General features: G+C 44.2%; 1 protein-coding gene across 5 annotated transcripts in view; it reads right to left on the bottom strand.

The window, feature by feature from the left end:
• Positions 1–17,967, bottom strand: part of Pdilt (protein disulfide isomerase-like, testis expressed) — a 42,451-nt gene that overhangs the window by 18,488 nt on the left and 5,996 nt on the right. For all 5 annotated transcript variants that reach the window (XR_001777999.1, XM_030242994.1, XM_030242995.1 and 2 more), the window contains 2 exons: positions 14,559–14,758; positions 9,801–10,007 (listed from right to left, as the gene is read on the bottom strand). Coding sequence is in view for 4 of the 5 variants with exons in the window: in XM_030242994.1 (XP_030098854.1) it covers positions 9,801–10,007; positions 14,559–14,751 (400 nt within the window). In the remaining variant the exon portion in view is untranslated. The remainder of the gene's footprint in view (positions 1–9,800; positions 10,008–14,558; positions 14,759–17,967) is intronic.

Below are 17,967 nucleotides of genomic sequence, written 5' to 3' on the forward strand. Positions count from 1 at the left end.
ACTTAGGAATTTAGTCTGCTTAGGTGAGAGTCTGTACCACCTGGGAACTGCCAAAGCAACACAGTGTCTGAGAAAGGTCCTGTTTTGGGCCTTCTTCTTCGGCCAGGAGGAGGTCCAAATACAAGATATCTGCGCACCTTCCCTGTAAGAGAGCTTGCCAGCAGAGAGTGCTCTGAGCACTGAAACTCAGAGGAGAGAATCTGTCTCCCAGGTCTGCTGATAGACGGTAACAGAATCACCAGAAGAACAATCTCTAAACAGAGTCAACTATAACTACTAACTCCAGAGATTACCAGATGGCGAAAGGTAAACGGAGGAATCTTACTAACAGGAACCAAGACCACTCACCATCACCAGAACCCAGCACACCCACTTCGCCCAGTCCAGGGAACCCCAACACACCTGAGAACCTAGACCTAGATTTAAAAGCATATCTCATGATGATGGTAGAGGACATCAAGAAGGACTTTAATAAATCACTTAAAGAAATACAGGAGAACACTGCTAAAGAGTTACAAGTCCTTAAAGAAAAACAGGAAAACACAATCAAACAGGTAGAAGTCCTTACAGAAAAAGAGGAAAAAACATACAAACAGGTGATGGAAATGAACAAAACCATACTAGACCTAAAAAGGGAAGTAGACACAATAAAGAAAACTCAAAGCGAGGCAACACTAGAGATAGAAACCCTAGGAAAGAGATCTGGAACCATAGATTTGAGCATCAGCAACAGAATACAAGAGATGGAAGAGAGAATCTCAGGTGCAGAAGATTCCATAGAGAACATCGGCACAACAATCAAAGAAAATGGAAAATGCAAAAAGATCCTAACTCAAAATATCCAGGAAATCCAGGACACAATAAGAAGACCAAACGTACGGATAATAGGAGTGGATGAGAATGAAGATTTTCAACTCAAAGGTCCAGCAAACATCTTCAACAAAATTATTGAAGAAAACTTCCCAAATCTAAAGAATGAGATGCATATGAACATACAAGAAGCCTACAGAACTCCAAATAGACTGGACCAGAAAAGAAATTCCTCCCGACACATAATAATCAGAACATCAAATGCATTAAATAAAGATAGAATACTAAAAGCAGTAAGGGAAAAAGGTCAAGTAACATATAAAGGCAAGCCTATCAGAATTACACCAGATTTTTCACCAGAGACTATGAAAGCCAGAAGAGCCTGGACAGATGTTATACAGAAACTAAGAGAACACAAACTGCAGCCCAGGCTACTATACCCAGCCAAACTCTCAATTATCATAGAGGGAGAAACCAAAGTATTCCACGACAAAACCAAATTCACGCATTATCTCTCCACGAATCCAGCCCTTCAAAGGATAATAACAGAAAAAAACCAATACAAGAACGGGAACAACGCCCTAGAAAAAACAAGAAGGTAATCCCTCAACAAACCTAAAAGAAGACAGCCACAAGAACAGAATGCCACCTTTAACAACTAAAATAACAGGAAGCAACAATTACTTTTCCTTAATATCTCTTAACATCAATGGTCTCAACTCGCCAATAAAAAGACATAGACTAACAAACTGGCTACACAAACAAGACCCAACATTTTGCTGCTTACAGGAAACTCATCTCAGAGAAAAAGATAGACACTACCTCAGAATGAAAGGCTGGAAAACAATTTTCCAAGCAAATGGTATGAAGAAACAAGCAGGAGTAGCCATCCTAATATCTGATAAGATTGACTTCCAACCCAAAGTCATCAAAAAAGACAAGGAGGGACACTTCATTCTCATCAAAGGTAAAATCCTCCAAGAGGAACTCTCAATTCTGAATATCTATGCTCCAAATACAAGAGCAGCCACATTCACTAAAGAAACTTTAGTAAAGCTCAAAGCACACATTGCGCCTCACACAATAATAGTGGGAGACTTCAACACACCACTTTCACCAATGGACAGATCATGGAAACAGAAACTAAACAGGGACACACTGAAACTAACAGAAGTGATGAAACAAATGGATCTGACAGATATCTACAGAACATTTTTCCCTAAAACAAAAGGATATACCTTCTTCTCAGCACCTCATGGTACCTTCTCCAAAATTGACCACATAATAGGTCACAAATCAGGCCTCAACAGATTCAAAAATATTGAAATTGTCCCATGTATCCTATCAGATCACCATGCACTAAGGCTGATCTTCAATAACAAAATAAATAACAGAAAGCCAACATTCACATGGAAACTGAACAACACTCTTCTCAATGATACCTTGGTCAAGGAAGGAATAAAGAAAGAAATTAAAGACTTTTTAGAGTTTAATGAAAATGAAGCCACAACGTACCCAAACCTTTGGGACACAATGAAAGCATTTCTAAGAGGGAAACTCATAGCTATGAGTGCCTTCAAGAAAAAACGGGAGAGAGCACATACTAGCAGCTTGACAACACATCTAAAAGCTCTAGAAAAAAAGGAAGCAAATTCACCCAAGAGGAGTAGACGGCAGGAAATAATCAAACTCAGGGGTGAAATCAACCAAGTGGAAACAAGAAGAACTATTCAAAGAATTAACCAAACGAGGAGTTGGTTCTTTGAGAAAATCAACAAGATAGATAAACCCTTAGCTAGACTCACTAAAGGGCACAGGGACAAAATCCTAATTAACAAAATCAGAAATGAAAAGGGAGACATAACAACAGATCCTGAAGAAATCCAAAACACCATCAGATCCTTCTACAAAAGGCTATACTCAACAAAACTGGAAAACCTGGACGAAATGGACAAATTTCTGGACAGATACCAGGTACCAAAGTTGAATCAGGATCAAGTTGACCTTCTAAACAGTCCCATATCCCCTAAAGAAATAGAAGCAGTTATTAATAGTCTCCCAGCCAAAAAAAGCCCAGGACCAGACGGGTTTAGTGCAGAGTTCTATCAGACCTTCAAAGAAGATCTAACTCCAGTTCTGCACAAACTTTTTCACAAGATAGAAGTAGAAGGTATTCTACCCAACTCATTTTATGAAGCCACTATTACTCTGATACCTAAACCACAGAAAGATCCAACAAAGATAGAGAACTTCAGACCAATTTCTCTTATGAACATCGATGCAAAAATCCTTAATAAAATTCTCGCTAACCGAATCCAAGAACACATTAAAGCAATCATCCATCCTGACCAAGTAGGTTTTATTCCAGGGATGCAGGGATGGTTTAATATACGAAAATCCATCAATGTAATCCATTATATAAACAAACTCAAAGACAAAAACCACATGATCATCTCGTTAGATGCAGAAAAAGCATTTGACAAGATCCAACACCCATTCATGATAAAAGTTCTGGAAAGATCAGGAATTCAAGGCCAATACCTAAACATGATAAAAGCAATCTACAGCAAACCAGTAGCCAACATCAAAGTAAATGGAGAGAAGCTGGAAGCAATCCCACTAAAATCAGGGACTAGACAAGGCTGCCCACTTTCTCCCTACCTTTTCAACATAGTACTTGAAGTATTAGCCAGAGCAATTCGACAACAAAAGGAGATCAAGGGGATACAAATTGGAAAAGAGGAAGTCAAAATATCACTTTTTGCAGATGATATGATAGTATATATAAGTGACCCTAAAAATTCCAACAGAGAACTCCTAAACCTGATAAACAGCTTCGGTGAAGTAGCTGGATATAAAATTAACTCAAACAAGTCAATGGCCTTTCTCTACACAAAGAATAAACAGGCTGAGAAAGAAATTAGGGAAACAACACCCTTCTCAATAGCCACAAATAATATAAAATATCTCGGCGTGACTCTAACGAAGGAAGTGAAAGATCTGTATGATAAAAACTTCAAGTCCCTGAAGAAAGAAATTAAAGAAGATCTCAGAAGATGGAAAGATCTCCCATGCTCATGGATTGGCAGGACCAACATTGTAAAAATGGCTATCTTGCCAAAAGCAATCTACAGATTCAATGCAATCCCCATTAAAATTCCAACTCAATTCTTCAACGAATTAGAAGGAGCAATTTGCAAATTCATCTGGAATAACAAAAAACCGAGGATAGCAAAAACTCTTCTCAAGGATAAAAGAACCTCTGGTGGAATCACCATGCCTGACCTAAAGCTTTACTACAGAGCAATTGTGATAAAAACTGCATGGTACTGGTATAGAGACAGACAAGTGGACCAATGGAATAGAATTGAAGACCCAGAAATGAACCCACACACCTATGGTCACTTGATCTTCGACAAGGGAGCCAAAACCATCCAGTGGAAGAAAGACAGCATTTTCAACAATTGGTGCTGGCACAACTGGTTGTTATCATGTAGAAGAATGCGAATCGATCCATACTTATCTCCTTGTACTAAGGTCAAATCTAAGTGGATCAAGGAACTTCACATAAAACCAGAGACACTGAAACTTATAGAGGAGAAAGTGGGGAAAAGCCTTGAAGATATGGGCACAGGGGAAAAATTCCTGAACAGAACAGCAATGGCTTGTGCTGTAAGATCGAGAATTGACAAATGGGACCTAATGAAACTCCAAAGTTTCTGCAAGGCAAAAGACACTGTCTATAAGACAAAAAGACCACCAACAGACTGGGAAAGGATCTTTACCTATCCTAAATCAGATAGGGGACTAATATCCAACATATATAAAGAACTCAAGAAGGTGGACCTCAGAAAATCAAATAACCCCCTTAAAAAATGGGGCTCAGAACTGAACAAAGAATTCTCACCTGAGGAATACCGAATGGCAGAGAAGCACCTGAAAAAATGTTCAACATCCTTAATCATCAGGGAAATGCAAATCAAAACAACCCTGAGATTCCACCTCACACCAGTGAGAATGGCTAAGATCAAAAATTCAGGTGACAGCAGATGCTGGCGAGGATGTGGAGAAAGAGGAACACTCCTCCATTGTTGGTGGAATTGCAGGCTTGTACAACCACTCTGGAAATCAGTCTGGCGGTTCCTCAGAAAATTGGACATAGTACTACCGGAGGATCCAGCAATACCTCTCCTGGGCATATATCCAGAAGAAGCCCCAACTGGTAAGAAGGACACATGCTCCACTATGTTCATAGCAGCCTTATTTATAATAGCCAGAAACTGGAAAGAACCCAGATGCCCCTCAACAGAGGAATGGATACAGAAAATGTGGTACATCTACACAATGGAGTACTACTCAGCTATTAAAAAGAATGAATTTATGAAATTCCTAGCCAAATGGATGGACCTGGAGAGCATCATCCTGAGTGAGGTAACACAATCACAAAGGAACTCACACAATATGTACTCACTGATAAGTGGATACTAGCCCAAAACCTAGGATACCCACGATATAAGATACAATTTCCTAAACACATGAAACTCAAGAAAAATGAAGACTGAAGTGTGGACACTATGCCCCTCCTTAGAAGTGGGAACAAAACACCCATGGAAGGAGTTACAGAAACAAAGTTTGGAGCTGAGATGAAAGGATGGACCATGTAGAGACTGCCATATCCAGGGATCCACCCCATAATCAGCATCCAAACGCTGACACCATTGCATATACTAGCAAGATTTTATCGAAAGGACCCAGATGTAGCTGTCTCTTGTGAGACTATGCCGGGGCCTAGCAAACACAGAAGTGGATGCTCACAGTCAGCTAATGGATGGATCACAGGGCCCCCAATGGAGGAGCTAGAGAAAGTACCCAAGGAGCTAAAGGGATCTTCAACCCTATAGGTGGAACAACACTATGAACTAACCAGTACCCCTGAGCTCTTGACTCTAGCTGCATATGTATCAAAAGATGGCCTAGTCGGCCATCACTGGAAAGAGAGGCCCATTGGACACGCAGACTTTGTGTGCCCCGGTACAGGGGAACGCCAGGGCCAAAGGGGGGGAGTGGGTGGGTAGGGGAGTGGGGGTGGGTGGGTAAGGGGGACTTTTGGTATAGCATTGGAAATGTAAATGAGCTAAATACCTAATAAAAAATGGAAAAAAAAAAAAGAAAGGAAAAAAAAAAAAAAAAAAAAAGAAAGGAAAAGAGATCACTGTACAATGAGGGAATGAAGGAAGTGGACCACCAGGAAAGCCAGCTTGAGAGGCGTCGCTCCCAGGCCTCCTCTTCTGGGATGTATGACCTCTGCTTGGTTCTCTGGAGCCTGAGGAACTCAGGTCCTTTGGGGCATCTTATTCCCATGTGGCTGCAGCTTGGACACTGCCCTTGCCAGACACTGTGCCTCCCCTGGCTCTTGACTCCATGCCAGAGGACACAGCGCTAACAACTCAGGTGTGAATGCTGTGTCAATGATTGACTGGGACAGAGCTTGCCTGCATATTTCCAAGCACAAGCTGTGACTGCATCACTAATAGAAGCCCCAGAGGCCATTTGAGTCTCCTTCCTCCAGGGAGGTGGACGCAGCCAAGTCTCTCACCATCAGTCCTTGCATATTAGAGGAGGACAGGACTGGGCTTTGACCCAGCAAGGACTACATCCCACCTGCGTCCTGAGCGAAAGTTCACAACACAGTGCAGGTGGTGCACAGAGCCATGTCTCCTCTTGGAATTCCAAAAAAGTCCTGTCCTGAAAGTAGGCACTATTCATTCTGTCTACAACAAGCAACTGTAAGACAGGGTCTACAGCTTAGCTCAAGTACTCACAGCCAGAGCACATCTTATTCAAAGGGTGGGCTATCCTGGAATCCCGTTTCTCCTTTCTCTGTTGGGAAGTAACCCTGAGAGGGAGATGAGCAAGCTCAAAAATATGTGTGGTCTTTTTATGTGTGTCTTCCTGAACTGGGCTCTTGGAATTTCATTTTGCTCAAACTTAACTATTAAGAACATAATTGTTCCTAAATTAATACTTAATAATAAACATTTCTATTTATTTAACATACAGCACAATGTAGATCAGTGATTAACAAACTTAGCCCATGAACCGAATATGACCCACTGTTGGATTTTATAAATAAAACTTTATTGGAATACAGCCATTCCTGTTCACATAGTGCATAGCAGAGTAGGTAGGTGTGATAGGTTTTTTGCCTCATAAGGCTAGAATACCTACTGCATATCCCTTTCCAGAAAAATCTTCCCTGCCTTTATTGCTTACTAACCTGAGTATTCTCTTTGTAAAAAAAAAAAAAATCAATATTTCAGTGTATGTATTTATGTGTGTCAGTGCGCAGGTACCACAGAGCTTGTGTGAAGGTCAGAGGATAGCTTCTTGGAGTCCAACATGAGGGTTTCAGGGATCAAACTCGTGTTGCCAGGCTTGCCAGCAAGCACCTTTACCTGCTGAGCCATCTTGCCAGACCCAGCTAGGATGCTGTGTAGAAATTAGTCCACTTTGCTGGGCGACAGCAGTAAAAATCATTGCCAGGCTGGGCTGTTGAGAAGCATAAAAGGCCCCTGGAAGGCAGCGTTGGCTTCAGGGACCTATCAGGCCCTGTGCTCTGCAAACATTGCTTCATCTTCCTAGCAGCCTGGAGTGGTAGAGATTTCATGTGCCCCATTTTAAGATCAGGAAACTGAGGCTGGACGAGAGGGATTGGCTGCTGCCGGGGCGAAAGGCATGGATTTGGTTGCAGATGCTGGAGCCCAAGGATGGAGCTTAGATCACCCGTGTCTTGGTGGTGCTCTTCAAAGCAGATAGTGCGATCGTGTGAGGCAACTTCTTGATCAGAATGCAGATATCGTGGGAACACAGCTGAGCAGCAGACTGGGCAGTCAGTCAGGGAAGACTTCCTGGAAGAGGAGATGGAAACCTCCTGCATGGCAAAGGTGGTCTCACAACTCATTGTCACATCCCAGACACAGGAGTCCTTCAGTACCTTCTCCACCAACCTCACGTAGAGTGTAGAAGCCACACCACAATCATCTTGTCATCTCTCAATGGAATCAGGTCTCAGTTGTCCTTCAACAAGGAAGGGCAAGCTAGCACCTGAGCGATGCCACAAGCAGGTGTATATTTGCGCAAACTACACCAGGCCTGCTTCATTCTTCACCGTCTCCCTGGAGCCAAGACATCATCTACCCCTTGCGTGGGATGGATGAACCCCTGTTGTTGAGGATCATTGCTCAGCATCCCTAGCAATCAGATCCCATCCCTCTTGCCACATCCCTCCTCTGGTTCCGCACACTACCCTCCATTTGGACTATTGCCCTGCCTGGTCTGTTACATAAAGTTCCCTCTGAAGCGCTTTCCTAGCCAGCCCGCCCAGTGTCTCTCTCACGCCCTCTTGTGAGCATCTTGAGAACTGCAATGAGCTTGCATTCCCTTGCTCCTAAGTTCTTATTTTTTAGCTCCGGCAGGCAGCACGATTCTGTTAGGTTTGTTCAAAGCTAAACCCCCTACTTGCTCTCCATCTCCTGAAGTGGGCTGGCTCATTTGTTTGGCTTATTTAGCTCCTGGACTTTTCTTGTGCTCGCTTCTTAGAAGAAAGCTTCAGAAGTGTCAAACCGTGTAAAAGGCAGTGCCTGCTTTCTGAGTCTGCCCCTCAACACATGTACCATGGTGCCATTCTACTGGCATGGTAGAGGTTGCTCTCAGTTCTTTTGTTACACTTAATTTATGAATTATTCAAGAGTGTGTGCCACAGCTTGCTTGTGGAGGTCAGAGAACAGCTCACAGGCACCGAGTGCCCTCTTCTACCCTGTGGGTTGTGGGAATTGAACTCGGGTTCAGTCTTGGCAGCAAATGCCTTCACCCACTGAGCTATCTCAGTGCCCTCCTGCTGAGCTCCTTCAGGCTTACCCAGTATTGTAACATCCATCCATTCTTCCATCCATCAGTGAGTCCACCCATCCACCCGCTGCCCCAGTCTATCTAGTATCTGTTTACACATCCCATAATTATTTACACTTAAAAATTAGGATCAGCCATGTCACATGCTAAGGTACATGATTCTCCAGACATCTTCATCACCATGGTAAGGTGTCAGTAAATGGGTTTGCAAATAGATTGGTCATCAAATAAAGCAATGAATGACGGTTCGAGAGAAAGTACTGGGTAGAAACCCCACCTTTGCTCTAATACCTGCAGTCTTTCTTGTTTATGTGCATGTATGTACATGCTTGTGTGCGTGTGCATTTAGAGGCACAGAGATCAACCACACATATTCTGTGGTCACCGTTTTTTTTTTTTCAAATGAGGCCTCTCACTAGCCTAGAAATTACCAAATGGGCTAGCCTCGATGGCTTGCTAGCCCCATTACCTGCCCATTTCCACTTCCCCAGCTCTGGGATTACAAGGTGTCACCAATCCTGCATTTTTTCCACGGGAATCCTGGGGATCAAACCTGGGTCCCTGCCAAACACTTTACTATCAAAGCTATGTCTCTAGCCCCTGGCAACCTCCTCTTTGGGCCAGCAGTGTTTCCCTGGCGAAACCCTCTACAGCAGAAAGTAGAATTGGAAAGGAGCTCTGGTTTGCAGTCTAAAACTCATGTTCCCCTCCCTGGCTGAGAACCTGTGGCAGGAGCGGCTGAATGCTCACCCAGTCCCAGTTTCCTTCTAGACAGAGCTGAACCAGATTTCTAGGCTCTCTTGCACTTGACTGGGAGCATGGATCAGAATTCCAGCCAACGGGTTGCAAATGGGAGTGATTTCACCACTCTCAAGCCACGCTCACAACCTATGGTGAGTTCCTGCATTTGAATACCAAGGAAAAGGGAGATGGCTCCAGGACTCAAATTGAGATGGAGCAACAAATGGAAAGAACCTAGGTCATGAAAGGCATGTGGACCAGAGTCTCCCACATCCAGCCTTGAACTGCCTGCCAATGGCTTCCCATGGACATGGGATCACTTGAACCCCAGTCACCATTACCTTTGCAGCTGATGGGCTTTAACCTGTTGCCCTCAAAGAACAGCTTCAATTCCGGGGCATGGGTGATGTCAAACTCCTGCTGAAGTTCCGTCTCCTTGGTGATGTCCACTTTGCCAAAGCCCAAGCCATTCTTGCCCTTCCCGAAGATCTCTGCGGCTTTGCCCAGCTCCTTGGCCAGCTTCCTGGACTGTTTTAAGGATGGGTTGTCTGGAAGAAGCAATATAAAGATAGACTAGGCTTCTCTCTCCCCTTCCCTTTCTCGTCCTGTTTGTCCTGAGAGCCCCTGGATTTCCCAGTGTTCACAGCTAAGGAGTAGGTTTTACAAATGTGACAGGTGGAGTGACAAATACATCATAAAATGGGTTGATTTGGGATATTATCAGAATCAAGTGAAATTAATTTAACAGTCAGGGTGCTTAGTATTTTATAAGGGTTTTTACAGGTACTAAGGCTATTACCCCCTTCAATAATCTTATAAGGTAGATGCTATCATTATTATTATTAATTATTATTATTATTATCATCCCATTTTATATGAAGGTACATCAAAACCATTCTTGTCTAAGGCTCTGGTACAGGACACACTCAAGCTGGCTGCAGCACTCCTGTATTTTTAAACTTTGACTAGGTATGTAAAAACACTTAGAGTAATTCCTATCACATAGTAAAGACATAATGCATTTTAATTACTGCTGTTATTAAAATGGTGTAAATTTTTCTTTGATCAGAAATTAAGGGCTAGTGATATAGCTCATTTGCGCCATCTGGTGGAATGCCTTGGAACTAAGCAATTATTGTGCCTCTGGAAACTCAAGTGAGGTATGTGTGAGGAGCAGGGTACACTGGATGCTCCCTCCCCTCTCTGATCCCACCACCTTGCTAATGGGGTAGCCAAAGGGACCTGGTACTCTGTTAAAGTATCTGATATTCTGGGATCCTTGGCTGTTCACACAGTTGGGCAGCGAGGTGAGGTAGGGGCTCTTTACTAAAACCAGCCTCAGAGAACTGACCTTGGTCATGGCATGGGCTGTCCTCGTTGGAGTGGAAGGAGACGAAATGGAAAACCACCTGATGACATGGCTAGACTGCAGGTCCCTACTGCCACATAGCAGAGGTGTGTGCTGAGTCAGGGCTGGGGGAAACAGCTTCCTTTTCAAGCCAGAACATTCTATTTTTTCCATCTGGCACACTTTGAGAGAGCGCAGGTCACCTCCCAACTGTGGTCAAGGTCACTCTGACAGATATGTTTCATAAAGCAAAGCCTGGGACAGCCGGCACTGGCCCGGTTGCCAGTCACTGGCTCAGCGCTGGATCCTGAGTGTGAGTGGTCAGTGATCATTCTCATTAAACACATCCACACACGTGGATGGGGGGCAGAGACTTTGTGCCTCCCACGTGGATCGAGGTTTCTATCTGCTTCATCACCGTTGCTACCCTCATCACACCCATCTAGTGCCCGCAGCAAGCTCTGGCCTCTTTGCCGGTGGCTCTAATCAATGGCCTCTCCCAGTTTCCCCGTGGACTTTGTCATGCTGGGCTCATGCTTTTGAGTTTATGATCAGGCAGGGGAAGTCTTGGGATGATTGCCAAATGGTGGAGCATGTAGAGATACCTCACACGGCTCAGTGGGGTGTCTGAAGTGGAGGTAAGGGAGTCCGTGCTTCCATGGGCATAGGCCTCTCAGACTTCTGTTCCACCCACCCTTTCTTTTCTCCATATACTCTTAGCCACAGGATATACCGCAGGCTTCTGAAGATTTTGTCTCTCCTCTCCTGCCTATGAGTTCCGGGAAGGCAATGTAGCTACGGGGATGGCGGTACTGAGTACAATATTTGCAATGTGGGTATTTGATAAATGACCATTAAAAATCATCACTGCCATAGTTAAAACCATGACAGCTATCATCATCAACACCCTTTCATCACCACAATCATCATCACTGTTAGCATGCCCATCACTACCACTACCACCTCCACCATCTACATCACCATCTATATCGTTATAACTTCTATCATCATCATCGTCATCTCCTACATCTTAATCTCTACCGTCATTATCATCACCTCCATTATCATCACCTCCGTCAACATCATGGTAAAAAGAACTATAAATTGTAGCTAGCTTTTCTAAAAGACATACAATGCAGGTATTTTATTTACAGGATGTAAGCCTATATTGGAGAGGTTTTGAAGCTATTCTAACTTTCATCCCAGCCATATGTCCCTTGTCACTCGTTGTGTCTCCTGGCCACGTGCTTATGGTCCATCTCCTCTCATGGCGACCTTCTCCTTTTTTGCCTGCCTGCTTTCTTTCTCTTTCTCTCTTTCTCTCTTTCTTTCTTTCTTTCTTTCTTTCTTTCTTTCTTTCTTTCTTTCTTTCTTTCTTTCTTCCTTCCTTCCTTCCTTCCTTCCTTCCTTCCTTCCTTCCTTTCTTTCTTTCTTTCTTTCTTTCTTTCTTTCTTTCTTTCTTTCTTTCTTTCTTTCTTTCTTACTCTACCTGCACTTCCCAGGCAGGTAACTGAAAACCCGCCTCCCTTTATCAACTGCCCAATCCCAGGCTTTATTTAGCCTTTTATTGGCTTGGGGAGCAAGGTTACCTAGCATCACTTAGTGAAACTGAGGATCTGCTGCTTGGTGGCAGCCAGATCTTGGGGGCCAGTGTTTAGCATCCTGAATCCACAGCAGGGCCAGAATGATCCCAGCATATCACTCTCTTTATAATAAACTCTATTCCGTGTTAGTTACTCCTGTTCTGCTATAATAAAACACTCTAACCAAAAGCAACTTGGGGAGAAAACACAATTTATTTGCCTTATAGTTCTGGGTCATAATCTTTCACTGAGGGAAGTCAGAGCAGGAACTCGAGCAGGAACGAAATCATGAACCATGAAGAAACACTGCTTACAGGCTTGTCAAGGACCCCCTGCCCAAGGAATGGTGAGACATTCCACAGTCGTTTTCACCCTGCTATATCAATTAATAATGAATACAATACCTCATAGGAATGCCCACAGACCAATATGACTAAGCAGTTTCTCAACTGAGGCTTCTCCTCTCAGATAACTCTAGGCTATGTCAAGTTGGCAATCAAGGCTAACCTGGACTGTTGTCACCTCTGCCATTCTTATATTTATCCATCACCATCTCTCTATCATTACCTCCATCATCACCAAGTATCACCATTATCCCAGTCTCAATGACCATCTTCATAGTGATCCCCAGCAGTATCTCCTGTAACCCCAAGACACATTCTTGCTACCTTAGCCTTAGGGGCAAGTGGTAAATGGCCCTAATTCAATGACTTCTAAATCTTTCCTTGATCACTTTCCACCAAAAAGTGAACTTTCCCTCTCTCTTTGACTCAATTCAGGTGAATTGTCACAGAGAAAATGAGAGCCCAAGAAATTATCATTCATCCATCCATTCATCCATCCATCCATCCATTCAGTCAGTCAGTCAGTCAGTCAATCATTTGACATGTGTGAAGACCTACCGTGTCTCAACAGTGCCAGATCTAAGAATAGACACGGGTAAGGTACATGCAAGTTTAGAAGTGCTTTTGGTATGATGTGGCAAAGGGTAGGCTAAGAAGGAAGGCTAAGAAGAAGAGTGGGAAAGAGTCCTCCCCAGGCTACATGGGCATGAGAAAACACTTCCTCACAAGAAACTTAAATCTCACAGTCCAAGTGCAAAACTGAAGGGAGGATGCTACAGAACCTCATGCAGGACAAACGGCCCAGAGACTCGATCCAGAACATTCCATTCTGACAACTAGAGCTGCATTCTAGGAACCCGTTTCTCTGGGTGCTTTATAGAGAACACGCAGAAGGCGCGTGGGATCCATAGGGGAGCCTGCCTCAGGTCTCAGGCAGGGACTGGTAAGACCGAGGCCTGCAATGACAGACTGTATGGAGAGGGATGGGGACCACAGAGCTTTGGGTGCAGAAACAATAGAGTATGGAGATACAGTCTATATGAGGCTACAGCAAATTTGGGGATGGCCCTGAGGTTTCTGACTTTGACATTGAATGGGTGGTGGTGTCATCGGTGCACACAGGAGGTTAGGAGAAACAGGTTCTCAGAACCAAATCCAAAATACTGGAGTTTGTTTTAGACGCAGGCAGCTTGAGAGCTGAGAAGGAAAGGTTCTGCCAAGCATTGACCTTGAGTTCTGGAGTCTTCAGAAAGATGAGAGGCTGGCCAAGGATTTGAGAGCGGCTGAGATCTCCCCAAAACTCTCCTGTATAAAAAGCCCAACTTCCAACTTCCTCTGAGGAAAACGCTTATAAGCCTGCTCCAAAATGATTTTCCAAAAGGTCACTTTAGAAGGCCTGCCAGTTTTCAAAAACTCATTTTGAATTCAGTTGTGTATTGATAGACTCAAAGATGGGAACTTAATGACTTTAATTGACTGTTGCTTTTAGATGGCAATAATCGCTGCTCATGTGAAGGGAAGTGTTCACATACTTTGAAGTGTTCATATTGGTTGCTATTGGAGTGATTTTAAAAATGTAAAAGCAGGAGTTGAGGGTGTATCACGGTAGTAGAGGGTTCGAGAAAAAAAGACGTTAGCCTTCCCCTGTGACAGAACAGCTATTGGTGAGCAGAATTTTGGGTTCCTACAGGGACAGGCCAATGTCCAGCTGAGTGCCTGTCGTATTTTTGTGTTTTCTTTCCATCTGATAGTATATGGAAGCCCTATGGTCCCCCAACTCAATGAGACAGGCATCACCCTTCATTGCCAGAGCCAAATACTCACGGAAAATCACCATTAGGAAGCGGGTTTCATTCAGCGTCTGCGTCAAGCCTGCGGGAGTCAGCACCATTAAGTTATGATCCTCCAGGATGTGCAAAGGCTGGGAAATGTTGATGCCCGTGTCTATCTCTGGTGAGCCAAGGACCTCTGAGAGGCAAGCAGCCACCAGCAGCAAAGGTGTCCAAAGCAGTTCCATGGATGGCCTGCAGGGGGCAGCAGAGGAAGCATATCTCTTCTCAAACCTACACTGATGGGGACCTTGGAGCATGCAGGCACTGCAGCAATGTACACAGCTTGGCAAAAGACAAGCTTGTCTGAGCAACCTCAACCCCTGGGCACTAGAACAACTCCTATTCATCGAGACCTGGAGTCAAACACAGACCTTTGGAAACCACTGGGTTTTCTAGCTACTTGGAGAGAAGTTTGTAGAGTAAGTGCCACTGCAGAATCCCAAAGTGAACCTCTGACCGGTCTCCTCCCACCATCCCGTTACCAATACTAACGATGCCTCCTGCCCCTCCAACTCTGCCCAGACCACTTCCTTTAACCCTTGAATCATATATATTGTATTTTTCCTTTCTCGGTTTGCTATGTTTGGTAAAAAAAAAAAAAACTCTTCAAAAGCGTGAACCACAAGTCAGCGTCTATTCTAGGATGTTTCAAGATTTCCATTGTCAACGCAATTCATCTAAATCTCTTCATTTTAGCCCCCAGACTCTTAGACAAGGGCGAAAAGCGGCCATATCTTCACCAATATCACAAGAACAGTCTCTAGGTTACGTTAGGTTACATCTAGGTTACGTCTAGGCTAACGTTCTTCTCCTCTGAAACCTCTTGAGCCAGGCCCCACAGTTCAAATCACCTCCGCACTACTGTCTTCCATGTTCCCACTAGGAATGCCTATGAAGTCCCACTTAAAGCATCCCACTGCTTTCCTAATCTAAACTCCTGAAATCTGCTTGCCTCTGGACAGAAGCATGCTCAAGCCTATCACAGCAATAACCCCAGATCCTGGTACCAACGTGTCTTAGGGTTTTATTGCTGTGAAGGGACACCATGACCAAGGCAACTCTTATAAAGGAAAGCATTTAACTGGGACTGGCTTACAGTTTCAGAAGTTTAGTCATTATCTCTAAGGTACAAAGCATGGCATCATGCAGGCAGATGGTGCTGGAGGAGCTGAGAGTTCTACATCTTGATCCAAAGGCAACCAGGAGAAGACTGTGTGCCACACTGGGTTGGAGTTTGAGTTTAGGAGACCTCAAAGCCTGACACCACAGTGACACACTTCCTCCAACAATGTCATACCTCCTCCAATAAAACCACACCACCTAATGGTCCCTATGGACCAAGCATTGAAACACATAAATCTATAGTGAGGGGGGGATTGTCCTTATTCAAGCCACCACAGTCCTGTCTTTTAGTTATTGCTATGATGAAACACCATGACTAAAAGCAAGCTTTGAAGGAAAGGGTTTACTCGGCTTATACTTCCATATCACTGCTCATCACTGAAGGAAGTCAGGATAGGAACTAAACCAGGCAAGAACCCAGAGGCAGGAGCTGATGCAGAGGCCACTGAAGAGTTCTGCTTACTGGCTTGATATCTATGTCTTGCTCAGTCTGTTCTATAGAACCCAGGGCCTCCATCCCACGGATGGCATCACCCACAATGGGCTGGACCTTCCCCCATCAATCACTAATTAAGAAAATTCCCTACAGGTTTGCCTACAGCCCAATATTATTGAGGCATTTTCTCAACTGAGACTCACTCCTCCCAATGACTCTAGCTCATGTCAAGTTGACATAAAACTAACCAGTACAAGATCCAAATATCTATGTGCTTCAAAGGTTCCAGATGATTCTTAAACTGTTGTTGTTTCAACTCTTTACTTGAGTACTCTTAGCCACACCCCCTGAATAGTCTCAGCCACACCCCCTGAGTAGTGCCACTCCTCCTGATCCTGTGGGGGCCATTTTTATTCAAACCAGCACATTCACTCATTCATTAGTTCGCTCACTATGTATTTTTTCAAGTCATGAGCCATGCTGCCTTCCCTTCTAGGCACAGAAGACACAGGAGTGGATGAAACAGACTAGAGTCTTTATGTTCTGCTGGGAAACAAGTAGATGAGACAAAAAAGAAGGTGCTGATAAGAGCTGGGAACAAGAGCAGGGAGGAAGGACTGGAAAATGATGGAAGAAAGGAACAGCATAGCATTTAAGGGAGGATGGTGGTAGAAAGCTTTGTTCAGGGAACACGTGACTAAAGCAAGCAAATAAAATGAACTGTACATTCTCCAGGAGTGGAGAGAATGTAAACCCTCCTCCCAGCCATCACGTGCTGCCCTTTTGCTCTTTCTACTGAGAGTCCCCTGAAACCTAGGCTTGGCTCTGTGTCATCTCTGGCAGACCATCAAGAGCTGCATCCCTGCTTGCACTGTGCCCTCAGCTGTTCTCTGCCAATGCCTTGCCCGCTTGTTACCTAGGTGTGGACCTCATTCTTTTTGTGCCTGCTTGCTCCTGTGGCCAGCATCCTTCCTGCTCAGTCCTAAAAATTCCAAACTCAGACTCAATATCAGCCCCCAGTTCAGGGGACAGTGACTGTTCCTTGGTAGGAATAGCAGATGCTGAAAAGGTGTTCCTAAGCCCCTTTGTGGGATTTTCACTACCAGGATTCCACCAAGACCTCCATATCGCAACCACCATTGGCTCTTATCCAGACCATGTGATGCTTGCTGGTCATCTATTCTTTATATTCCTCAGTCCTCTGACACACACTCACAGCAGTTAGAGACCACCATTTTTAATATGAACTAGACCAACTTGCTTCTCTTTCTGGAAAGGTTCCCATGATCTGTCAGCATGAATCATCCAAAACCTTGTGTTAGTCTCTTGGCTGCAGTGTCTCTAGACCTTGTCCTTAATGCCCTGTGACCTAGGCCCCTCCCCAACTCCACCCAGGACTTTGCCTCTGCCTAGGACTTATTTATCTCACTCCTGATCATCCAGAGCTGAGTGTTGAAGCCCCTGCTGAGAGTATGTACCATGGACACCAGAGGCCACCCCAGCTCAGATACCAGCTCTCAGGAGGGAAGGTTTCTCAAGCCACCCGGCCTCATTCACCTCCATCTGGAGCACACTGGCCCCCCAAGCACCCGTGTTTATTTCATATTCCAGTTTGTTTTTGCCAAGCTGATTAGATATTCATGATCTTCCCACCTCAACCTCCCAAGCGCTAAGATTTCAGATAATGCACAAATAGCATTGTTCATAGCTGCTTCTCCACCTCCTAGAACCACGCCTGGACCTGTTTTGATGCTCCGTGAATAGTGAGTGTATGGATGGCCTCGTTTAATTCTTACTACAAGCCCCAAGTCCTATTTTAGTGGGTCAATTAACAACTAAACAG

Source organism: Mus musculus, chromosome 7 (assembly GCF_000001635.26).
Source record: "Mus musculus strain C57BL/6J chromosome 7, GRCm38.p6 C57BL/6J".
Taxonomy (NCBI): domain Eukaryota; kingdom Metazoa; phylum Chordata; class Mammalia; order Rodentia; family Muridae; genus Mus; species Mus musculus.